The 25,146-nt window shown below is 52.4% G+C and overlaps 2 protein-coding genes across 2 annotated transcripts; one reads left to right on the top strand and one right to left on the bottom strand.

Moving 5' to 3' along the window:
• Positions 1–1,572: 1,572 nt before the first annotated feature.
• LOC125119171 (hydroxymethylglutaryl-CoA synthase, mitochondrial-like) lies at positions 1,573–9,042 on the bottom strand (the record flags this gene model as incomplete). Its single annotated transcript, XM_047766021.1, has 4 exons — positions 8,672–9,042; positions 4,670–5,124; positions 2,281–2,406; positions 1,573–1,737 (listed from the first exon to the last, which is right to left on the bottom strand). Coding segments are annotated over exons 1-4 (850 nt in total), but the record flags the coding sequence as incomplete, so codon positions are not given.
• Positions 9,043–10,025: 983 nt separating this feature from the next.
• Positions 10,026–20,111, top strand: LOC125119169 (D-3-phosphoglycerate dehydrogenase-like). Its single transcript, XM_047766020.1, has 6 exons — positions 10,026–10,083; positions 12,497–12,681; positions 16,348–16,480; positions 17,627–17,757; positions 18,512–18,749; positions 19,810–20,111. Exons 1-6 carry the CDS (start codon positions 10,026–10,028, stop codon positions 19,962–19,964), a joined length of 900 nt encoding a protein of 299 aa, XP_047621976.1. The 3' UTR covers positions 19,965–20,111.
• Positions 20,112–25,146: the final 5,035 nt, after the last annotated feature.

Genomic DNA, 25,146 nt, shown 5'->3' with positions numbered 1-25,146 from the left:
TGGAAATCAAACCAGCACCTCTGCGCCAACCCGAGCCACTGCAATTGGATTCTTAACCCACTGCACCACGGTGGGAACTCCTACAAGCATTTTGCTAAGCACCCTATTCATAAAGACAGAAGGGAAGGAATTTTTTTTTGCTCTCTATGACAGGTAATTCCTCAAATCAACCTGATACTCTATTATTTTCTCTATTTTCCAAAAAAAGTCTCCAAAATGTGAAGCTAACCTGTGTTCAAAGTCATCCAGCCTGTTTGGCTGGCTTTGGACATAGATTTTTGTTTGTTTGTTTGTTTGTTTGTTTCTTTCTTTCTTTCTTTTTTAAGGGCCGCACACATGGCATACAAAATTTCCCAGGCTAGGGGTTGAATCGGTGCTGCAGCTGCCCTACCTACGCCACAGCCATAGCCACACAGGATCCAAGCCATGTCTGCGACCTACACCACAGCTCACAGCAACACCAGATCCTCAGCCCTCTGTGCGAGGCCAGGGATTGAACTCGCGTGTCCTCACAGATGCTAGTTAGATTCGTTTCCGCTGAACCACAACGGGAACTGTTTTGCTGTTTCTGACTCTACACTCCAGATTCTCTCTCAGGTGGAAGAGAAGGGCCAGGTATCATCCGCCCTTGGGAAAGTTTAGAATTTGGTGCTGAGATCCAAAGCAGCATCCACCAAATTCCACGTGATAATAAGGAGAGCAATTAGAGAATTCAGAGGACACAAGAGCCATTAGCCAAGAGTAATTTTACAGAGTGTGGGTAGAGGCAGAGAGATCCACATCTACTCCTTCCCCATGGGGTGGCCAGTATCCCACCCAGGGCACAAGGAGTGACTCCATGGGCTACCCTATCTATGCTCAGCACATGCCTTTTCCCACGCTGGCTTTTTCAGGCACCCTCCCCCCACTCCGGGTGTGGCTGAACAGGTAGGAACTCTTTTTATTTTTTTAAGTAGGTCGGTTTCTCTGTATTTTTTGAAAGATTTGTTTCTCTTCTTTTTAATTTTTTTTTATACTAGAGTTGATTTACAATGTTCTGGCAATCTGTACATATTTTTTAGCAGAAATGTCCAGAAATTAAAAGTGAAACTCAAGTCAACCTATAACACTACCATGCAGAGGGGGAAAAAAAATCACTGATAATACTTATTGAAAATATGAGTGAGAATTTTCAACATCAACAAGATTTCAACAGGGGGCAAACTATAAACCAAGAGTCAAATCACTCCTGACTTCAACAGAAACTAGTCCTAGATTCCATAGGACATGGTTGGTCTGATCCACCCAGAACCTCCCCGGGGGGCTGACACCCACTGGCTTTGGCTTTGGCCTTGGGTTGTTTAAGTTCTTTCATTTTGTTCAAGTCAGAGGCAATTTCACACTTGACTATGGATGACTTCCATTGGACCTTTAGTATAGACCCAGGGAAGGGTGTAAGAAGAAGGAGACATGAAACAATTCTCTTGAGATCATTTGCAGAGGAGAAAAAAGTGTCCTTGTCTTAAGCATTTAGGACATGCTGTTGGCCTCATGTCATTAGAGTCCCCACCTTCTGCCCCCTGGGCCCCATACCTTGCTTCCACTGCTTCTCGATCTTTTGACGGTATAGTGTGTAGCATCGGTCCAGGGCCCGAAGGTAGCACTGGATGGAGAGCTTCCCATCCACCAGTGGGTACTCAGAAGTGGCATTTGGCTTGTAGAAGTCGTACGCATTCTCCATGTGGGTTCCTCTAAGCCCTGGCAAAGCACACAGAGAGGTTCAGGGACAACTCCGCCCATGTTGAGCAGAGACGGTGGGGAGACCTTGAACGAACAGTCTCCTGGTCTTTATCTGTCTAACGCCCAAGCCCACGGAACATCCCTCGTGGGTCCCAAGGCAGTTGATTAGATTGTGGCTTTTATATAAATGAGATTTAGGTTTCCATTTCCACACCAACATGGGCTTGAAAAAATCTGTAATCGACACCAAAAGTCTCAAAGGAGAGCTCTCGCTTTATAGCCAACGATCTTTTTCCATCTTCAGTTGTCCGTTTACCTCCCAAAGGGTCCCCAGCAGCAGCATCAATGCTGCCCATTGCACACATGGTTATCCCGCTGTGTGAGGTGCTGACCCCTCTCTCCCCCTCCTCCCTGTCCTCCGCTCCCCAGTCCAGTCTCTTGAAGGCAGCCGTACCATCCTCAAACCCAAACTTCAGCCCTGAGTAGGGGTATGTCCATTTGGGGTCATTTGGCTCTGCCATGCACAGCTTCCCAGAACGGTAGCCCCACTTTCCTACAAACCTCTCTCCAAGGCCAGAGGGGCCTCAGGCCCAACCAGCATGGCCACGGCTCCAGCCCCGCCCGTGGGGCGGGTGTTTCCCCTGGGGTAGACGGCGATGTCTCCACAGACCACTACCGCATAGCGACCTGTAGTGAGAGACGAGAGAGAATTATTATCACTACTAGATCTCACGTAGACCGAAAGCCTCCTGAGTGCCAGGCACAATTGTAGGTGCTGGCCTTGGATCGGTGAAGCAAAAACGAAATTCCTGCCCCGTGGAACTCACGTTCTAGGGAAACTTCTCATGACACTTTTGAAATGCAATGTCAACACTCAGTGTCCTGTGACTCTAGGTGTAAAATCCTCATTTATTCAGAATGCAGTGTCTGAATTCAATGAAAAATTTATCAACTGGCCCTTCTGAGGTATCTGAGGTTTGTACTGATCACCTGACAGCACTTTACAGTTCTATAGGGGAAATTCCCTTCGAATCACAGAAAGCCAAGGGCTAAGGAGGGAAATTCATGCATGAGATACTAGATGAACACTAGTCATCCTCAGACAATCCTAAAAACAATCCAGTGAGGCGGGTAACATCCACACTGACAGAGGAAAACACTGCCTGCCAGAGAATTCAAGTAATTTGTCTAAGGTCACCCACCTAGTGCATACGGAATTTTATCTTCAAACCAAGTTCTGACTGGATCCTGAACCACGTGCTTTCAACAATCTGGTACTCCTGGTCTCGTGAGGAGTGGTTCTGTTGAGTAAGCCCATTTAAGGAAGATGATCCACAGGGACCAGAAGCAGAACCAGAACCACCTCCTTCCATCTGCGGGTCCCTGGGTGGATGGTTGGCCAGGTCCGAAGCAGAGATCACATCTATACTCGCCCTGTCTGGTCCTGGCGATTGGCATTAGGCTCAAGCTTAAATATGCTTTTTGTCTTAATACAGACTATCAATTCACAGCCTAAAGGTCTGTTTAAAAATTTTTTCCCATCAAGACACCATTTTAAGGAAGGATGCATTTGCAGCCCTCTGCTGGGGAATACCCAACCATTCCGAAGAATAGACTCATTTGAAATGACATGCTTGGGAGTTCCCTTCGTGGCTCAGTGGTTAACGAACCTGACTAGGATCCATGAGGATTCAGGTTTGATCCCTGGCTTCTCTTACTGGGTTAAGGACCTGACATTGCCATGAGCTGTGGTGTAGGTCGCAGACGCAGCTCAGATCTGGCATTGCTGTGGCTGTGGCTGTGGTGTAGGCTGGTGGCTATAGCTCTGATTCCACCTTTAGCCTAGGAACTTCTATATGCCATGGATGAGGCCCTAAAAAGCAAAAAAAAGAAAAACAAAAACAAAAACAAAAAAACCCCCAACTTTTAAAAAAATCATTTGCTGCCCAACACACCTCATAACACTTCTCCCTGCATTTATTTTCTTTTTCTTTGTTTTTTTTTTTTTTCATTTCTTTTCTTTTCATTCTTGGCCACACCCATGGCATGCAGAAGTTCCCAAGTCAAGGAGGGCACCTACACCACAGGAGTGACAATGCCGGATCCTCAGCCAGTGAGCCATTAGGGAACCCACTGGCATCAATTTTTGACAGAGCTAGGTTTCTAACTCTCAACTTGTACTATTTCCCTTGGATCTTTTCTTGCCATCACAACAGAGGTTCTCCCTCTAATACAGCATCGAGGGAAGATTATACATAAGATACAGGGTAATGTGAATTTGTGAAGCAAAAAGCAATTTCCTAGGTAACAGGCAAGAGAGAGAGAGAGTAGAAACACTCTGTGTAATAGTTTATCCTGTGAGTCTTTGGGTCTGTTTTCACAAGGGTGTTTTCTCCTCAACACCTAAACTTGTTTAAATCTTTTTTTTTTTTTTTTTTTTTTCCTTTTAAGGCTTGCATCTCCAGGCATTCCTGGGCCAGGGGTCAAATCAGACCTGCAGCTGCCGGCCTACACCACAGCCACAGCAGCGCCGGATCCGAGCAGCATTTGTAACCTACACCACAGTTTGTGGAAAGGCCAGATCCTTACCCCACTGAGCAAGGCCAGGGATCAAACCCACATCCTGACAGAGACTATGTCCGGTTCTTAACTCACTGAGCCACAACAGGAACTCCCTGAATTTGGTTTGAAGTCTTCTTCCTGTTACACATCCCCTGTAAGACTTCAGATCGTCTATTTTCTCATCTGTAAATGAGGCTGCTGTAATGAATGGCGATGTGAACACGCCACCTGGTTAACTGCATACAGCTATACACGCCTGAGCGGTTACTACCACCATTACCTCCCTGGATGAACCCCACGCCCCCACCCCCGGGAACAGAGAAACAAAACAGAGGATTCAGCCTCCAAAACGGTGCCTTTCTTATGCAAAGCCCCTGGCAGTTCATACCATCCCAGGCGCTGGACTCCACCCAGTTGGCAGCATTGAAGAGGGAGGCTGTGCCCCCGTAGCAGGCATTGGTGGTACCTATGCCCTCGATGTCAGTGTTGCCTGAGTCCTGGAAGAGCTCCATGAGCACGGTTTTGACAGACTTGGACTTGTCAATGATGGTCTCAGTGCCCACTTCCAGCCAGCCCACAGAGTCCCATGGGAGCTGCGTGCGTTCCATCAGCCTCTGCACCACCGTCAGGCACAGGGAGTTGATGTCCTCCTGGACGGAGCAGAAGCCCATGTGGGTCTGGCCCAAGCCCACTGTGTACTTCCCTGCCTCCACATTGTCAAACTTCTCCAGGTCTGCTTGGTCCACATATTGGGCTGGGAAATAGACCTCCAGGGCAAGGATGCCCACATCCTTTGGCCAAGCATCCGCTTTGGCCACGGGGACGGCAGGGACTGTAGAAAACCTGTATTAGACATAACAACCAGAATCCCACGATGGTCTCAAAAGACAACATGGCAATCATTTCATTTGGTAAAATACATTTTGAAGATAGCAGATGAATACGAATGTAGGATTGAATTTATACTTTTTATCCTTTTTGATGTCCCTTTAGCATTTTCATAGCTAAATAGGAACAAGTAAAGCCTTTAGGAATACAGAAGGCAGAGAGGGTACTTCTAAAGCTGGGGAAAGAAGAAACGGGGAAAGAACAGAAAAGGGAAGAGATAAACTCTCTCTTTCCCGGACCCGTCACCTCTCTTCAACCCTGCCTGCTAATATCCCTGGACAAGATCTGGAGCTTCTCTCTCTAGCTACAAGTTAGGAACTCACCGAACCCAGCTTCTGTCTGTTCCCAGTGAGAGCACCTGAAAGCTGGTGACATTGGTGATATTCTTAACTTTACAGATGGGGAAAGCAAGGCACACCGTGCTCAGGTGATGTGCTTGGAGTGACTTCTGACTTGGTCACGTGTTCGAAATATTCTGTCCTCTCACTGCCTTGGGTGCCAGTCCAATGTGTAACACACAAGTGCCACCAAATCCCTTGGACGGGCATCTGGCGGCAGAATTCCTGATCATGGAAAGTGACAGGGTGGCTCTGCAGACTTATAAATTTAGCTCCAGGCCATGGAAACAACCCAAATGTCCATCAACAGGTGATTGGATTCGGAAGATGTGGTATATATACACAATGGAATATTACTCAGCCATAAAAAAGAATGACATAATGCCATTTGCAGCAACATGGATGGAACTAGAGAATCTCATCCTGAGTGAAATGAGCCAGAAAGACAAAGACAAATACCCTATGATATCACTTATAACTGGAATCTAATATCCAGCACAAATGAATATCTCCTCAGAAAAGAAAATCATGGACTTGGAGAAAAGACTTGTGGCTGCCTGATGGGAGGGGGAGGGAGTGGGAGGGATCGGGAGAGCTTGGGCTTATCAGACACAACTTAGATTTACCAGGAGATGCTGCTGAGTAGCATTGAGAACTTTGTCTAGATACTCATGTTGCAACAGAACAAAGGGTGGGGAAAAAATGTAATTGTAACGTATACATGTAAGGATAACTTGATCCCCTTGCTGTATGGTGGGGAAAAAAAAATTTAGCTCCAAGCCACAGGAATTGTAGCTCAGATCGAATGAATCCATCCGTCGACCTCAGGATTCTGGGCTTCTGGTAACCCCTGTTTTCCCATCACAAAGGTCACTTTGAAGCACCGGGGTGAGGCAAAAGCGGATCCTGTGATCACAAGATAGTGGGACCAAGTGAGAAGTGTGTATCCATATCTGACCAAAGGATGGAAGTTAAGTTTTCTGCCTTAGTTATTTGGTGCCACTCAAGTCACTGGAGTTTATACTCTCAAATATTTGCTGGAGGAGCTTCCCCCATACCTAGGAGCTAATGGCTACCAGAGCTTGGTCCTGTGCTGGGCTGGGCTGGGCTTTCCCTCAGCCTCGCTTTCCTTTTCTCTTCTCTGAGCTCACTCCATCCCTCTCTTTCCAGTTAGACATCTCAGGTCCCAAGGAGAGGTTTCAGGAATCAGTCCCTCGGCAATGTTTAGCCCCCTTGCTAGGGGATTATTGCTTGGAAATGGATTCCAAAGCTTTGAAGAAAAGTTAACACGTAGAGGTTTCTAGAAACCTCAGACTGCTAGAGTGTTGCGTGTCCCTCTAATCTTGCACTTTCTCTAAAGAGTAAACACTTCATTTCATTAAAAACTGTGTTCGTTCTGGTGTTGTTGGGTTCGAGAACATGCATCCAGCTTTTATTTTTTACTCCATCTCACCTCCTTCTCTTGTGTTTCAACCTTAGCTTTGCCATGCCAGGCGCTGTGCCATGGAGGGCTATGGGGGTAGAGAGGGTGGGAAAAGAAAGGAGGAGCTCCAAGTTCTTGGGGAACCTCCTGGACGAGTGGGAGGAATGTGATAGGCACCCACATTTACATAACCCAGCCGAGAGTCAGAACGTGAGAAAGGCCACGAGAGGGATGTTGGCAAAATCCCACTGGAGTTCAAAAGAGGCGGATCTTTCCTGTGAGAGGGAGGATCAGGAGGGGCTTCACGGAGGAGGCTGTGTTTGAGACCAAGCTTGATGGATACTTGGAGCTTCTGCTGATGGAGAATTGGAGGGGGCTGCAGGGGCAGCAGGGGGTGACCGAATAGGTGAGGACACCTGGGGCGGAGAGCAAAGGGGGGCAGGGGATAACGCATGAGACAAACAGGTGGGGAGCTGGAGGTGGAGGGCACGACACGTCCTTAATTTTAAAGACGGTGAAGTACATCCTGAGATAGGACAGGTCGCTATGGTGGATTTAGAGCTGATTGATGCACATCGGATTCGAGGGGATAGACATACAGAGAAAAGGAGAGCCGTAGAGAAGGCATGGAGCACGGGATTAGCTGTGAGTTCACCAAAGGGGAGAGGGGAATGATGACGCCAGGTGTTTGAGCCAAGGACATCAGAAGGAAGGGCGGGGTGGGGGCTCTGAGGTAAGTCTCTTGGAGGACAGCCAACGGTTGTTTATTGAAACGAGCAAAGCCACGTCAGTCTCTTTCTCATAAATACAAAAACAGGTTAAATTCCAAGCTGGGAGACTTGGCCTGCCTACAAGGGGTGGAGGAGGGTGTGGACAATGGTGGGGAGTCCAGAGGAAAAAAGTAGGTTAAAGAGCATCACCTCGTACCCTGTGCATCCACACACCCACGCTCCCTGGGTGCCAGGCCAGGGGAGACACCAGACCAAAGGGATTTTTCTAAAAATTCTTGGACTGTGGCGTAGAAACAGGAGGTAAGAAAGGGCGAGTCCTAAAGTACAGTGGATGGTTTAGGGACCCAGGGTTGCTGGTGGTAGCTGTGTTACCAACAATGCTGGGAGGCTGCAAGCCCTTGGGCCAGACTGGGGGAGTGTCTACAAGTACATTGTGTGGGCACACACACACACATATGCTCACACACTCACACGCACACATGCTTATCCTTACATCTCATTTCCTTCTTTCATAAAGTCAGAGAGCAGAGAAAGACTTCTTAGCCTCAGGCCATTCTGAATCTTATAGCTGTGACTTGAAGCAGCTGGTTCTAACACTGCAGTTGGCACAGAATCCTGGCGGTCTCAGCAGGGGCTGGGAATAAAAATGGGAACAGTGGTGGCAAGGAGAAGCCGGGGGCCCCGGTACTGATATTTCCACTGCTTCGTGCAGCTGGAGGAGGAGAATATGCCATTGCTGACATTGTCAGGTCTCAGAGGTTGGGATCCTGCAGTTCTGTGAACAGACCTGGGCTGTCTGTTTAGAGATGAGGTAAGCGAGACCTTGAGAGGTTAACTTGCTCAGCTGAGGCTGTGCACAAGCCTTGCCAACTTTTGACTGGAATTCTCCCTAGAGCAGGCTCTCTGCTCATCTTTTGCTCTCCCTAGAGCAGGCTCTCTGCTCATCTTTTGCTGGTTGTGTGCCACTTCTGAGAGTGACCTGGGGGGTCCCTGGGACCAACGTGACTCACCTTTGGTGGGCTGCTGGGAGCAGGAGAGACGGCATGAAGGAAGCTTCCTGCATCGCTCTCTTCACTCGCAAGACCTGCCTCACTGGAGTCAACAGCCGCTGCATTTTCAGAGGAATAGCAGAAAGCCAGCAGTTCACAGTCTTTGGGAGAGTTGCCCCGTCGTGCCCAGGGCCAGGCTTTATAGAGCCCTGAGACTCCTGCCTCCGGAAGCCCTGCCCCTGCTTATCTATGTGAAAGGTCTTACCCAGAGCTTGGCCCAGTCAAAGAAAAACATCCCTCCAACACCTACATAGCTGCCCCATTCCTGGGCATGAGTAGGAAAAGATGGCTTGATTCCGGCTTTCCTGAGGTCTCGCAGCAGCCTTGTGTATGCTCAGCTGCCTCAAGAGGCTGTGGTGTTCCTTCTAACACATCCCGAGTAACCCCACCTGGTCTGTCTTGGACTCTTGTCTGAGTTACTCTCCCTTGGGGGTCCAGAAAGCTGTCGAGTTAGCTGCTGGGATTTTAATGTATTCCACACAACAAGAAAAAAAATCTTTCACAACCCAAAGGAACACATCTTTCCATAGTAGCTTTTTAAGTAGTTGCATGCTGGCTCATAGCAAAAGGGCTGGGTATTAGAGGGATGTGGAACTTGTTATATTTCTTCTATTTTTACTGTATATGTATGACTTTACACAATTTCCAAGTGGAATGAAATTAAGTGCCTCCGTGAAAGCACGGGATCCTTAAAGAGGAGATTGTCATTTGAAGCTCAAGGTCTCCTAGAGATGAAATGTCCGTTCTGCTGATGAGGCTAGTGATATGCGGATGGGTAATCTAGATTTCCCAAAGATCTATGGCTAGTAAGTGACAGGCTGGGGACTCGACAATATTTTTGGCTCCAATTCTGCTCTGGCCATTAAAAAGTTTCCTGCCCTCTGATCTTCCAATGAATCTCTCTCTCCATCCCTCTCTCATGGCACTGATCTTCCTCTGCCTTTTCCAAAAGTCATGCATTCACTCGTTAGTTCACTCAGTTAACTGCCCTGTCTCTCCCGACTCTGCGGAGGGCACGGAGAAGAGCCAGAGTGGTTCCCGCTTTAGGGGAGACAGAGACAACTTCGTTTTCCGGAAGACAGAGGACTTCCAGGTGCCCCCACAAGTCCAAGTCTCCTAGGTCTTCCATTATCTTTAGATCCTTGCCTCCACATATCTTGGTGCATTACTGCTCTAAGCCACTTTGCTCTGTCCCCTCATGCCCTTCCACTGAGCTGTTTGCAAAGTCCTGCCATCAGTCGAAAATTCTTTGTTTCCTATCTTTGTTCTGAAGATGCCCTGGACTTCTTTCTCGATCTCAGACTGAAGCTCTCACATGGTGGTTGTGCTCTTTGCTTTCCACAAAATGCACCCCCTGGCCACTGGTACCCGACGTACGCTGTCCCGGGAATAAGACAGATGTCCTCTTTGGTCTTCCCTAGAAACCTCCAGAGCAATTTTCCTCTCCTTCCTCTCAAAAGCCTCCTTCTCTTCAAGCACCTGCCATCAGTTGGGACCATCTGGTGCCCTTCCTTCCTCCACTCATCTGTCGCTCTTGCTCCGCTTCCCTCAGTAATGAAGATGACAGCACGATTTCACTAAGAAAATAGATGGAACGGAACAGGAACAGTAGGCTCTTAGACCAAAAAAAAAAAAAAAAATTACATAATAGATCATGTTGATAACAATCAATGCCCAAACCAGTCAACCCAGGAAAACTTCAGTTATTTTTGTTGGGTTAGATATTTTACTTATTTTTACCTTGAGAAAGTAACAGGTTAAGCACTGTGCTAAGCATTGGGAATACAAGTGGATGGATGAGCTCCATTTCTTTCTCTCTTTTAAGTCATAAACTCAGCATGAACTAAGCAATTACTGTGTGCCAGGCACGATGCTAAGCAATTTTTGCTGTTATCTCAATTCTCACAACTGACATCGGTGCTATTATTGCATCCATTCTGCAGAAGAGGAAACTGAGGCTTAGAAAATTTATATAACCATGCATGGCTTGAGACCTTGCCAGTGGCTGAGATGGGCTTTGAATCTAGGTTGTCCGGATATGTGCATAATCCGAGCCAACGTTCAACCATCTTTGACTTGAAAAATGGCAATGTCATGCGGTTAAATCTAATATTAAGCTGTTTCTTTGAAATAACGGGAACATGTAGGTTGAGGAAGTACCAGGAATACATGATGTAAAGTATAAATTGGGAGAAATAATAGCATAATACCGTCGGGAGGTAGTTTTTCATATTGAACAGAAAGTAGTTGACTTAGTTAAGTAATTGTACTCAAGCACAATACAGTGATGGGTTTTTCTGTTAGTTGTTTAAAGAGTTGAAGGAACTAGAGTACAGCATCTGGATGCTAAAGAAGAAACCCTGAAACACTTAGATGAACTCAAATTTTGACACTTTCCAAATGAAGACAGACATTCTTATTCTTTTTTTTTCTCTTCTGTTTACAGCCTCACCTGCCACATGTGGTAGCTCCCAGGCCAGGGGTTGAATGGGAACTGTAGCCGAGGCCTACGCCACAGCAACACCGGATCTGAGCCACATCTGTGACCTATGCTGGAGTGTGTGGCAACGCTGGATCCTTACCCACTGAGCAAGGCCAGGGATTGAAACGTCATCCTCACAGAGATGTCAGGGTCTTAACCTGCTGAGCCACAACAGGAACTCCAGACATTTTTATTCTTGCTTTGAGATTTTTGGGTCCTTCAGCTCCCAGTCTTCAGCTCTTTAGCTGGACTGTTGATGAAAGATAGAGTGTTGATTAATCAAAAAACGTGTCAGGTACTAGAGAAACATTATGGATCCGAAAGTTTAGACATCTAGGGTGAATCTCAAAAAAACGATGTTTGTTTTTTAAGCAATTCTGCCTAAAAAAGAAAAGAAAAGAAAAAGCTGGTTTAGAAGGGTAAAATTCTAACAAGCTCGACGTGTTCACGGAGGTGAGTGGGTGGCCTGGTGCTGGGGCCGGAGCGGAGCAGGGCGCGCTCCCAGATGGGGAGCCCAGCTGTGCAGAGGGCTCAGCTTGGGCCTACTGTCTCTAGTGGGAGAAGTTGTGATGTTTGTGGTTTGAGGAGCTCTGACAGAGCTGGGGACAGAGGCGGCCGTGCTGTCTTCTGAGATAGACAGATTTTCAGTGGGACCTGTTCCTGACCTCATGCTAACTTTGGGGGCAGACAGAGCTGCAGATCAGGGGGAGGATTGGGGGCAGGGACAGAAGGGTGTAAGGAACTGTCTCATACCCACTGCCCGCATCCTGCCCTCACCGCCGCCGGAATGATGATGAGTGCACTTCCAGGCAAATCCTGTTCACCCCTCTTAAAAATCCCATCCCTGGCATCAGACCTCCAGGGGAAAGAGCGTGGGCTTTGTGCTCAGTGGAGGGGCTCTGTGGCCTTGGCAAGACCTGACCCTCTGAGCCCCTGTAGCACTCAGCGTCTGTTCCCTGCCCTGGGCACACTGTGCATTGGGCTTGTGGTCCTGATCATCTTTCTCAGCGTCTTGAAGCCGGGGTACACCTGACCTTGTCAGTGTTGCCGTGTCCCTAATGCATCACCTTGTCCCTGCTCTCTTTGGCCTCCTCGTGGCCCTTATGCTCTGTGGCCGGCACTCACAGACCTGCGTGGCCAGAATCCACTGGGAACCGGTAGGGTCTTGGGAAGAATGACCAGAAGAGAGGGGGCTTAAGCGACATCTCCATGGGTCCTACATTGTGCCCAGTGAGCAGAAGGCTGGAAGGGACCCTGGAGGCTGGGGAAGAGGTGCCCAGGTGGGCCCCCTGTCACGTCTGTAGCAGCCCACGCAGAGGAGTCTCTTTCTGGGCAGGAACCACCCCAGGACCGGGCCTTGGTGGACCACGAGAAGGTCATCAGCTGCCCCCACCTGGGCGCCAGCACCAGGGAGGCCCAGAGCCGCTGCGGGGAGGAAATCGCCATCCAGTTCGTGGACATGGTGAAGGGGAGGTCCCTGGCCGGTGTGGTAAGTGTGCTGTGGGGGGCTGGGCCCAGATGGCAGGGGAGCAGCCGGAGGAGGGCGTGCTGCTGCTGGCAGTGGGGCTGAGCAGTGACCGGATGCAGTGCTGGGAGCTGGAGAGGAGGGACCCGCGTGAGCCGGCGCTCCGGGTGGGGCGGCAGGAGCTGCCCACGCTTGGCCTTGACAGCAGAGGCCGGCAGTGGGGAGCCAGCTCGGCCTGTTACAGTGCGGCCTTGCTGCTGAGATGGTGGCTTGTCCCAGGGCCCTGCCTCCAGAGAAAGGCTCCTTTGTTCTCCATAGGCCCTGGGAGTGAAGGAGGGTGGCTGGCGTGGTGGCCGGATGCCTGAGGTGGGGGCGGCTGGGGGACGCCTGTGGAGAGGGCCCTGGTAGGGCGTTCTCACCTCGTGACCCGGAGCATGCGCCTGGCATCTCGTCCCTCTTAGACCCCTGGGCCGGGGCACATCCTGCCCCACAGCCTGCATCTCCCCCTCCTCCCAAAGGACCCCTCCACGCCAGCGGGTCCCCTTCCTTTCCCCAAATCGTGGCTTCTTGACTGTGCTCACAGCGGGCCCTTCCTGGCATGCGTTTCACCTTCACGCTGAACTTGACCTAGACTTCATTCCTGTTTCATTCATTCGGTCTCCAGATGGTCCCTAAGCTCCTGGGGGTACCAGATACCGTCATCGCCCTGTGGGGACCTGGCGATGAATAAGGAAGGCACCACTCTGGTTTCAGGGCTCTCCCCAAGCCCTCCGTGGAGACACGTTTGGCCTTTCTGGCTCCAGCCCAACCCTTGTGCAATGAGCCACGTTCTCTCTCGTTAGTAACATGTATGAGTTTCTATCTTAGTCCTTAATTAAATTCTCAGTTCTCGAAGGGCAAAAACAAAAACAAAAACAAAACAAACCCAAACCCCAAGCCAGGAGGTAAGCTTCTCTGCAGCTCGTGGGGCACTGCCCGTAGCATTTAACCAATAATGAACGAGGGTGGGAGCGGGGCCAGGGGGTGGTCCCTGGCCCCTCTGGTCGACTCTCAGCGCAGGGATTTTCACTTCTGAGGACAGAACTGAGACACAGGATGCTTTGTTCCACGCTGCCGGCGCTGAGTGGAGAGCCTGGCTCCCCAGGCAGTCCTGGCCTCTACCTCTCGAGAAAGGGGCCCACCGCTGCCCTGCCGAGGGCTCTTCAAGAGCCTGGTGACAGCTCGGCGGTCGACAAAGCCATGTGGCCCATCAGTGTCTGCGCCCTCCTCTCTCTGTGTGTGTCTGTGGGCTCCTCAGAGGAGGGCACAGCTTCTCGCTCCCTTTCCACCCCATGGGCTCCTGAGTGGCTCATTCCTCCCCTGGGGAGGCTGAGGGGTACCCAGGTGAGCTTGAGGTCGTGACCCTTGCCACCCAGTCTGGGCTGGCCTCATCCCTTTCCTGTCCACTCTCAAGGCAGTTTGCGGGCCTCAGCACTGCAGCCCTTGTGAGTCATTCCCGTTGTCACTGGGGAGCGGTGGCATTCCAGGCCTTTTCCTGAAGGGGACTCCTTAACAGCAGCCCCATCAAGTGGCCCCACAAAATGTTCCCCTCTTACATGAGAGGTCAAATCTCGTGGTCAAATAGTCAAACTTTGGGCGTTCCTATTGTGGCTCAGTGGGCTAAGAACCCGACATAGTGTCCTGAGGATAGAGGTTTGCTCCCTGGCCTCACTCAGTGGGTTCAGGATCTGGCATTGCCATGAGCTGTGGTGTAGGTCGCAGATGTGGCTTGGATCCCGCCTTCGTGTAGGCTGGCAGCTGCAGCTCAGATTCAGACCCTGACCTGGGAACTTCTGTATGCTACAGGTGCAGCCCTAAAAGGAAAACAAAGAAAAAAGGAGTTAAGCTTTAGACAAATTGAATGCTCCAACCACAGCGCCTGGTGGGGTAGAGGAGGCATTCGGCAAGAAAGACGGCTTTGTCACCTAGGAACCCTCTCTGTCCCTTGTTCTGTACTGGGTCCTCTCTAGCTCACGTCTTCTCTAACCACAGGCACAGACGAGCCTTAGGGTCAGGTTGATGCCCAAAGGCACTGGCTCTTCCCGGAGCCTCTTGCTCACCCTCTGGAGGCAACGGAACGCGCCTGTTCCTTGGCCAGCCTGTGATGCGCATGGCCTGGCCCGCACGGGGGCAGAACCAGGCGTCGTGCCGCCTTGGCGGCTTCTCAGTCCAGTGCTTTTCCTCTGGCTGCTGTAGGCGCTCGCCCCCAGCTGTCGCCTGGCGCTGCAGCCCTGGGCCCCTTCCTTCCTCTGGTCCTCGGAGAGGCCAGAGGGGAGCTCGGCCACAGGGAGCTCTCCCACCAGGCCACCCCTCACACCCAAAGGTGCCCTGGGGAGTCCTGCCTCCTCGGTCATTTCCATGATTGTCACGACTCTCTCTTCTCTAATTTCCTGCCCGTTGTGTCTTTAGGAAAACAGCAGTAGAAGTGGCCTTTGCATTACATCTAATAACTGCCTGATGGATTTGCGGCCAACCCCAGGTTTCTGATTAATTCCTTCTTAGATGGGTCTCTTTGTAAGTCACCTCCGTCAGAGTGGCCGCTTCACTCAGAGCCACAACATCTCGAGCCACGAGATGGAAGAGACGTTTTGATCCAGGATGAGCTGGCTTTGTTTTCAAGCCCCTCGTGGGGGTCTAGCCAGCCAGACCTTGGATGTATAACATTAGAGGATGGTGTGGCTTCTGCCTCCGTCCACCTGCCCAGCACGCCTGGGGTAGAGACGTTCACCGGAATCACCATTTGAAGACTGATAGCATATCAGAAGTGCAGGAAGCAGGCTTTTAAATTGTGATATTTGGATAGAATGTTTTGTGACAAGGTGAAAACATCTTTTTTTTTTTTTTGGCTGCCCCTCCTCTCCCCGCCCCCATGGCATGTGGAAGTTCCAGGGCCAGGGATTGACCCATCATCCCTACGACAGGGACAATGCTGAATTCCCTAGCCCGCTGAGCCCAGGGAACATCTAAAAACACATTTAAAAAAAGTCAAGAGAGAGGAGCTCCCGTGGTGGCACAGTGGGATCACTGGCGTTTCTGCAGCACCAGAACGCAGGTTCGGTCCCTGGCCTGGCATAGTGGGTCAAAGGAGCGTTGCTAGAGCCACGGCCTAGGTTGCCCCAACGGCTCACATCTGATCCCTGGCCTGGGAACTCCACGTGCTGCCAGTGAAGCCAAAAAAGAACAAAAGTAAATTAAAAAATCAAGATAGACAATGCAAATGAAGGCAAGTTAGCAATGCCATCTCAGAGGGACCCACCAGGCCATCCAAGGGATCTGTGACTCCCCATATGTTTTATGTCTCTGACATAAAATCTTCCTCCCTCTGCGCAGAAAAACAAGTCCCTGGAGTGGGACAGAGGCTCAGCGAAGAGGGAGCGCCCCCCTGCAGCCCCGCTGGCAATGCAAAGTGGGTCTTAGCCTGTGCCCTTTTCTGAGCCTGTAGCTCTCCTCAGCTCTGGGAACAAGGTGTCGTCTTGGTGGCTTGATGGAGGTTGTCACCCCCCAGGTACCCAAAGCAAGGGGGCCCCGTGCCTTCTGCTGTCCACATGGCGCTAAGTGTCCCCAGTGAGACCTCTCTGGGGGGCTGAGTCTGGCAGGTGTGCCCTGTCGGACCCCTTCCTGGCCTCAGCCCTGCTCCCCCTCTCTCTGCAGGTGAACGCCCAGGCTCTTACCAGTGCCTTCTCTCCACACACCAAGCCTTGGATTGGTCTGGCTGAAGCTCTGGGGGCACTGATGCAAGCCTGGGCTGGGTCCCCCAAAGGGACCATCCAGGTGGTAACACAGGGTGAGCCGGGGACTCTGCAGAGGGAGGGGGAGGGCCGTGGGCCCTGCACCCCACAGGGGTGTGTCTGCTGCAGGCCACAGACCAGCGAGGGACTCGGAGGTGAGCCTGTTCACGGGACTCCACGTCTCATGTTCGGTCCGAGTGTGACTCGCTTGCTTCTGAGTGGGACAGGAGGGGAGGGGCACACAAAGGCATTGGGAAATATACCTGATTTTCATGCAGCTGTTTATGCAGCATTTCTAAGATGAGCAGGTTTGGGGTGCAAGAGGGACCTCCCCAAGATTCGGAGTTTCACATGAGAGGCAGGGGCATTTGTGAAGGGAGTTTGGGTGAAGCAGCAGGACATTTTATTCTGCTGGTGACCTGGTTGCTCACCTGCTGTGCACCCTCCCTTCCGTGAGGCCCAGGCCCTTCTCCACTTGCGAATTGAAAGCCGGGGCAGGTGATGGGGACATTTTGTGCTCTGTGACATTCTAGGGTGGGCTTTCAGGCAAGCGGACATACGAGGGGGCACTGGCCCGGCGGGGGAGCGGGCGTGAGGCTGTGTCTCCTGTCTGTGCGGCCACAGGCTCTGGCCGCCTTTGCAGTGGGTGTCCAGAGGCATGTCCTCCATTGGCTGTTGGGCATCTAGTCACTTGGGGAGAGGTTGGGTTTGAGGCAGGTAGACCTTGAGCTTTGCCAGTACTGGGCAGGGGCAGAACCAGGGGTCCCCACTGGCTGGGTGTCCAGGCCCCAAGGGACGAGGTGGGGAAGTGGGCACGGGTGCTTTAGTCGCCCCTTTGTGCCTCCACTTCCTGAGGCTGCCAAGGTCCTGAGTGCCAGGTAGGGGTGAGTGTAGGACGTTCTTCAAGTGCCCCCTGGGGAATGACGGGCGGGCCAGGGGCAGTGGAGTTGGGCTGAGCTGTGGAGAGGAGTTTCTTAGACCAGTGAAGAGGGCCCCTGGTGACCTGGCCTGGACCCCAGCGCGGCCCCCTGGCTGGCTCTCTGCCCCCGAGCAGAAAGCAGCACCTCCCAGCAGGCTGCTGGGCGGGGTGGGGGGGCAGGACAGTGCAGAGCCGTGACCCGGAGTGTGGCCCCTGTGGTCCCCTGCCTGCCCCTGTGTTGTTCAACACACAGCACCCTTACAGTGGCATCTCTCGGTCCCAGGAACGTCCCTGAAGAATTCTGGGACCTGCCTGAGCCCCGCTGTCATCGTCGGCCTCCTGAAGGAAGCTTCCCATCGGGCGGATGTGAACTTGGTGAACGCCAAGCTGCTGGAGAAAGAGGCTGGCCTCGATGTGCGCGCCCCCCCTCTCCCCTCCCTCCCTGTCTCCCTGGCCTTTTCAGAGCACCTTGCGGCTCTGCTCCTTGAGCGGGTGACAGGGTCGGCCTGAGCGGTAGCGCCTGGTTCACCTGCAAAGTGGCAAGTGAATGGGAGGGGAAGCAGGACCTCCATTTCACAGCTGGGGAGCCAGGCTGGGAGCCGGCAGGTAGCTCAGCGTGCTCACCTCTGACCCCCCTACCTGTGCCATGGCACCTGCGAACCCTGGGAGCTCGCAGCGCATCCTCTGAGCCTCTGCTGCCCTTCGGGGCTTCCCTTTGACGTCCTCCCTTCTGGTTCCCTTTTTAGATCCAAGTCTGTGGTTCTGGGCAGTAGGGCTTTCTCCCCCCACCCCCGCTCCCCTGCATCCCCGTCAGGCCCCTGGTTCTGCGCAGGAAGCAGCAGTAAGTCGGGGCCGGAGGGACCAGGCTGGATCGGCCTCGGGGACAGGCCAGCAGATCCCGGCCCTTCTCACAGCCCTGCCTCCCCCTCTTCCTCCCTCCTTCTCCCCACTTCCCACTCTCCCCTCCAGGCCATCACCTGTCCCTGGTAGATCTCTCTTTGCTCTCCCTTTAGAGAGGAAGCTCCTGGTTGGGGGCACAAGGCTTACCCATTCTCCCTCTGCCCCGGCCCTGAATTGCCGAGTGCCTTGGCCAGGCTGGACCCCCACAAGTTAGTGACGAGGCCAAAGAGGGGGTGGGCATAACTGCTTCCCTGCCTTCTCTCTGCAGGTAACCACCTCCCACAACCCTGCTGCTCCGGGGGAGCAGGGCGGTGCGGAATGCCTCCTGACCGTGGCCCTGGCAGGTGCCCCCTATCAGGCCGTGGGCTTGGTCCAGGGCACTGCACCCATGCTGCACGCACTCAACGGAGCTGTCTTCAGACCAGAAGTGCCTCTGCGCCGAGGCCTGCCCCTGCTCCTGTTCCGGGCTCAGCCCTCCAACCCTACCATGCTGCCGACCATGATTGGTGAGGAGGGGTCTGTAGGGCCGGCTGGTGCTGCCCCTGCGTCAGGGGAGGGCCTGGGGGAGGCTCTGTCCTGGATTTTTGCCTCCTTCGGCCCCTCTCCATGTGGGAGGGCATCTCTGGATCTGCAGCATACAGAGGGTCCGTCAAGCCGGCTTCCAGCACATCTGGAGAGTGGCTACGGAGTTCAGAGGTTAAGTGCCTTCTGTAAGGTCGCAGAGCAGAGTGGCAGGGGTAGGACCCCAGGGCCGCTGTTATTAGTCAGGCACTCATCACATTAAGGGCCCCGTTTGTTTTTACTTTTTATTTTTCGTTTTTTAACAGTTTTATTGAAGTGTAGTTGACTTACAATACTGTGATCCTTTCTGCTGTGCGGCGTGATTCAGTTCCACGTGCACACACATCCATTCTCTTTCAGAGTCTTTCCCCGTATAGATTTATCTATAGATTATCACAGAATACTGGGCAGAGGTAACTGTGCGATACAGCAGGTCCCTGTTGGCCACATTCCCCAGATCCCAGTAAGGGCGCAGTTAGAGCTGCCTGTGGCGCTCAGAGCCATGGAGTGCAGGGTCCCTTCTGACGGCAGGCCCGCTGGCCTAAGAGGGCACCCCCTCCAGCAGTGTGGGCATCTTGGACCTGCCCCCGTCCCCCGGTGCGGGCTTGCACTCTCTTCCAAGTTTGGCAGAGAGCGTCCACAGACTTCAAAGGCCCTGCTTTCCCTGCCCCTGCCAGCTGCCCAGAGGACCTTGCCCTGCTTTTCTCCCTTGCCGATGGTCTGGATAAAACTGGCAGCCAGCAAGCCTGGCGATGGCTCTCTAGCTCTTTGTGGCTGATCTTCCCTCCGTGCCCTGCCCAGTGGTCGTGGTGTTCCGAAGCCCCCTGGAATATCGAGGGAAACTGGGCAGATCCCTTTGTTCCCTCTGTCTCAGCCCTGCCACTCGGAGACCGTCCCCCTCGTTGCAATGCTGATCTCGGGGATCCGACTCATGAGCCCACTCCCAGCCTCTTGCCTCTCCTTCCCCCGTGCCCTGTGCCAACCAGGGGTTCCTTCTGCTTCCAGGCCTCCTGGCAGAAGCAAGGGTGCAGCTGCTGTCCTACCAGACCTCAGTGGTGTCGGATGGGGAGACCTGGCACGCCATGGGCATCTCCTCCCTGCTGCCCAGCCTGGAGCCCTGGAAGCAGCACGTGACTGAGGCTTTCCAGTTCCATTTCTAACCTGAGGCTCACCCGCAGCAGCCTCGCCGGGTTTCCTGATGAAACATACCCACTGGGAGAGGCGATCCGCTTTCCTGGGGCTGACACCGCTTATGCTGCAGACTCCTGCGGTGCAATGATAACCACTCAATAAAGAGCTTGCCCAATGTGCTCCGGGCTTCCTTGTGTTGTCATTACCCTGAGGGCCACCAGAGGGCACCCGCAGGCAGCCGTGGGGCTCATTTTTGTTCGCAGAAAGAGCAGTGATGGGAGATCCAGATGGGCTGACTGCGTGCCTGGATGTGGCTGCTCCGGGGAGAATCCCTCCCTATCTCTCAGGTTATTGGAGACATTTTTACAGGAATAATGCTCAAGGTATTTTGGGTTCCTATGCTATTCCGAAGATCCCTTCTACCTGAGAGTATGGATGCACTTTGATAAATAGAATTAAACAATCATGTAGAGCACTATGTGCCAGGGACTGGGTTAGGTCCTCTGCCCCAGAAGATTAAAGCTCTGACTGCTCCCCTGGAAGTCTCCATCTGCTGGGGGGACGGGGCACACAGAGGTCGCTGGAAGCAGTGAAGAAGGTGCTACAACAGGTGTATGTGAATTCTGTCGAGGCCAGAGGGGGAAGTAATTGGAGCCGAGGATGGGGGCTCCCGGGAGATGTTTGGAAAGATTTCATAAGGTGAAGAAAGTGTGAGGAAAGGCATGGGGCCCGAGGATTACTCTGCCGAGTTTACAAAGTCAGCACAGTATGGGATAAATGAAATGTAACTTCATTTTTTTTTTTCTTTTTAGGGCCACACCCATGGCATATGGACGCTCCGGGCTAGGAGTTGAATCTGAGCTGCAGCCATGGCAACACTGGATCTGAGCTGCATCTGCAACCTACACCGCAGCTTGAGGCACCGCCGGATCCTTAACCCACTGAGCAAGACCAGAGATCAAACCCACATCCTCATGGACACAATGTCGGGTTCTTAACACAATGAACCACACCAGGAACTCCTGTTACTTGAGTCTTTCTTAAGATGATTTAAAACAAAATAATAAAAAAAATAAAGATGATTTTCAGGAAACATGGAAGAGGGGTACTCCCGCACCTTAAGTCTTCCAACTTTTGAGGTTTTTATTCCTCCATCAGCAGGCATGACCCATTCCTACCTTGGGCCCCGCAGCGCCTGTTTTCGAGGCTTTCCCCAGGCTGAGAAGACCCAGCACAGGGTGGCTGATTGGCACCAGCATGAGCAAACCCATCACTGTGCTGTGACTGAGCCAGAGGGCAAGAGAAACTCCCCCCCGCCCCAGTACCCGCTCGCTGTGTTCAGAACACGTGCGTCTGGGCCTTGCCACAGTGGTCCAGACACGAACAGCAAGGTGTCTGTGCTGCTCCGACCTTGAGCAAGATGTTTAATCCCCCTAAGCCTTCGTTCCCTCATCAGTAAGAGGGATAATGATGCTCCTGGGGACTGGATGGCTTGCGGAGTGGTTTATGGGAAGTGCCTGAGGCACTCGGTGAACGTGGTTTTTCCATCCCGATGCTTAAAGAGCAGATGAGCAGGTCCCACCCAGGCTCTCTTACAGAACCCCAGGCACCAGAGGGCCCTCGCTTGGCCCGTGTGGCAGTGTTCTGCCAGATCTGGACATGGGATGTCCTGACGTTGGTCAGCCCGTGCCCTCCTATTGGGAAGGGATCGTGTGTCACGTGGCACCTGGGGTGGGCCCTCTGGAGCCCACTAGGAAAACAGGCAGAGATGGATGAAATTGCATGTCGTTAAAAATCTTCGTCTTCCACCTCCCAGGCTCTTTCCGCAGAAGCCCTAGACACACCATATTCTGTGCTCTGTGGTGTTCAGAACAGCTCTAGAAACCCAGGTTACATGAGCACCCCAATACCCCCAGGCAGGGGTGGCTTGCGAGGCATGGGACACAGTCCCTGCATCACCCCGTCCCAGGGCGGGTCTCATAAACTCTGCTAAACTTAAAAAGCCAAGGTGAGGTCTACGATCCAGCTGGTGCAGTTTACTCCTCTGCGTTTCTCTGTGGTTTGTGGCGTCTCTGCACCACCTCACTTCCCAGTGCCATTTCCTTCCTGTGCATCCTGGCTGGGAAGCAGATGTTTCACCGAAAGCTCAGGGATGCAGGAGGAAGAAAGGTGTGTGTGTGTGTCTTCCGTGCTGTGTCTCTGTGTGTATGTGTGTGGGTGTGTATGTGTGTCTGTGTCTTTCCGTATGTGTGTGTCTCTGTGTGTGTGTGTCTGTGTGTCTCTTGTGTGTGAGTTTGTGTGTTTGTGTCTGTGTGTGTATGTATCTATGTGGGTGTGGGTGTGTCTTTGTGTGTGTGTGTGTCTGTGTGTCTGTGTGTGTCTGTGTCTCGTGTGTGTGTGTGTGTTTACACGGCCCTGGAGACCAGACGTTGCCTCGTGGTCAGTGGGCTGGACCGCTCTCCACACCTGTTTTAGTGTAACGCCTTGGGGTTCTTGCTCAAGGATGAGCGAACCGGGGCTCAGTGCCCTTATCCATCACTTCCTCTTTCCTGCTCTAGGTTGTTCTGGCTGAGTTTTTGCTCGCATGAGGAAGTTCTTCACCTGCACGATAGCAGTCGACCTTAGGATGATGGTGCCCTCATGTGCTGACCTTACACCGGGGGAGAAGGCTTTGTTCAGGGCCAGGAGGACTTCGTTTTAACGAAGTGGGTCCCAGAGCTACCGGAGGAAGGTCTGGGGCTTAGAATCAAAGTTGCTGAAGAGGGGGAGGTGAAGGGGCTGGGAGCCTCTGTCCGAGAGGTGCTGACAATGACCAGTTCCACCCGGGTGCCCTGCAGCTAACCCAGGGCTAAGAGCCAGCTGGGCACAGGGTGTGGGTGGCACCCATTCAACTGGCCAGCACCCTGATATCCTCATTGTTAAATATTTTATAATTCTTTCCCTTTCTTTCTTCCTGTTTCTTTCTTTCTTTCCTTCCTTTGCTTTCTTTTTTTCTCCCTTTTGTCTTTCGGGCCACACCTATGACACACGGAAGTTCCAGGCGAGGGGTCACATTGGAGCCGCAGCCGCATCTGCGACCTACACCACAGCTAGAGCAATGCAGGATCCCTCACCCACTGAGCGAGGCCAGGGATAGAACCCATGCCATCATGGATACTAGTCGGGTTCTTAACCCATGGAGCCATGATGGGAACTCCTCTCTGTTAAATACTTTCAATGTCACCTCCCCCGCCCCCACCACACACACTGTGTCCAAATGACTCCCGAGTGGAAGCAGGCCTGGCTCCAGCACCGGGTGACACAGAAGGTCCTGGCTGCTCAGGCCAAGGGAGACAGCAGTTTCAGCCCCAACTCCCCACCAAGCACTGCCGCGATAGAAGGTGAAGCCTGGGTCCTTCTACCTCAGAGCTCAGGCGAATGTGGGTTTTTCTCCCACAACTACAGACGCTGCTCCTGAGATCTTAGGAAAGGCCTATGTCGCCCTGCCAGGGGGGCCAACTCCTGAGGGCCCCCCGAGGAGGAGCAGGCAGTGGGTGGGCTGCTGAGCAGTGGCTACAGCTGCTGTAATAGAGCAGGATTCGGCGAGCACCACCAGGAGAGAGAGGGCCTGGGACCAGGGTCAGCAGATGCAGGATTAGTGCTCGGCCGGGGTTTATCTAGGATTTTCTGGTGCCTGTTGTGAGGAGAACATCCTGAGGCGGGTGGTGAAGTGAGTGGGGCCAGCATCTCGTTCCCTTGTGCCCAGAGTCCTGTCACCCCAGACCCCCACCCCCTTCCCAATGCCAGCCCTTCTCCCCACCAACAGACGCCATCCCCCCTCCTCCAAAGTGCCCCTTGCTCACGGGGGCGGCTGAGGAAAGCTTCTACGAGGAAATAACTGGATGTCTCCCACTCCCCTCTGCTCCGTCCCCACCTCCCTAAACCATTGCCCTTTTAGAAGAGGATCCTGGAAAAAGCAGTGCCCTAACTCCAGGGGGACAGATGATCCTCTAGGTGAGGCAACATTTCCTGCCAGGCATGGAAAACATCTTTTTTTTTTTTTTTTTTTTTTAAACAGGAGGAGTCAGGAATTCCCATTGTGGCACAGCGAAAATGAATCTAAGTACCATGAAGTTGAGGGTTCGATCCCTGGCCTCACTCAGTGGGTTAAGGATCTGGCACTGCAGTGAGCTGTGGTGGAGGTCGCAGATGTGGCTCAGATCTGGTGTTGCTGTGGTTGTGGTGTAGGCCAGCAGCTGTAGCTTCGATTAGACTCCCTAGCCTGGGAACCTCCATATGCCGAGGGTGCAGCCCTAAAAAGCAGAAATAAATAAATAAATAAATAAATTTGGACCAATACTCAAAGTCCCCTCAATAAAATAAATAAAAAAAATAAAAATAAATAAACAGGAGGCATCGAAATGTCACCTATTAACCTCTGTCCTGTGTTTATCTGTGCAGGTACTACTGACCAGGCATGCGGCCAAAGAACTTTGATCCTCAGCCCCCAAGGTCATTTCTGGCCCCCATCTGCTGACTCTTCCCCTAAAGTGTGTTTCAGTCAGGGAAGGAAGCTGGGGGTAGAGCCTGTGGTTCACCCTTTGTTTCTCCTGTACCTCTCGAAGGGAATGGGAAGGGAGGAGGGAGAGTGGGAGGTGAGTGCTTGGCAGGTTCACCCTGGGGGGGTCAAGTTCACCCTGTGGGGGTCTGTGCGGTGGGGGCCATGGGGCCTCAGAGCCGGGAGGTTTGGCAGGCTTCTCTGCATGACGCCTGGCGGCTGGCGGCTGGCGCCTGCTTGTGTTCTGGTTCCCAAGAAGTGCAGGCATCATCCCCTCCCTCTCTACTTTTTAATTGCATTATATAAGCATGATAACAGATGTCAAAAGTTAGGAATTCAGGGAGTTCCCATTGTGGCTCAGTGGATTAAGAACCCGACTAGTATTGAAGACGATGAGGGTTCAATCCCTGGCCTCGACCCGTGAGGTAAGGATCTGGCATTGCCAGAAGCTGCAGTGTAGGTCATAGCTGTGGCTCGATCAGGTGTGGCTGTGGCTATGGTGTCCCTGCAGCTCAGATCTGACCCCTAGCCAGGGAACATCCATATGCCACAGGTGTGGCCGTAAAAAGAAAAAAAAAAATTTAGAAGCTCACAGAAAACTCTAAGAAACAGGAGCCGACTAATACCCATGAGAACACAGGTTCAATCTCTGGCCTTGCTCAGTGGGTTAAGGA

This window comes from Phacochoerus africanus, unplaced genomic scaffold, assembly GCF_016906955.1.
Source record: "Phacochoerus africanus isolate WHEZ1 unplaced genomic scaffold, ROS_Pafr_v1 Scaffold_17, whole genome shotgun sequence".
NCBI classification, from domain to species: domain Eukaryota; kingdom Metazoa; phylum Chordata; class Mammalia; order Artiodactyla; family Suidae; genus Phacochoerus; species Phacochoerus africanus.
Note: the sequence above shows the minus strand (reverse complement) of the source record. Positions and strands in the feature narration are given on the sequence as shown.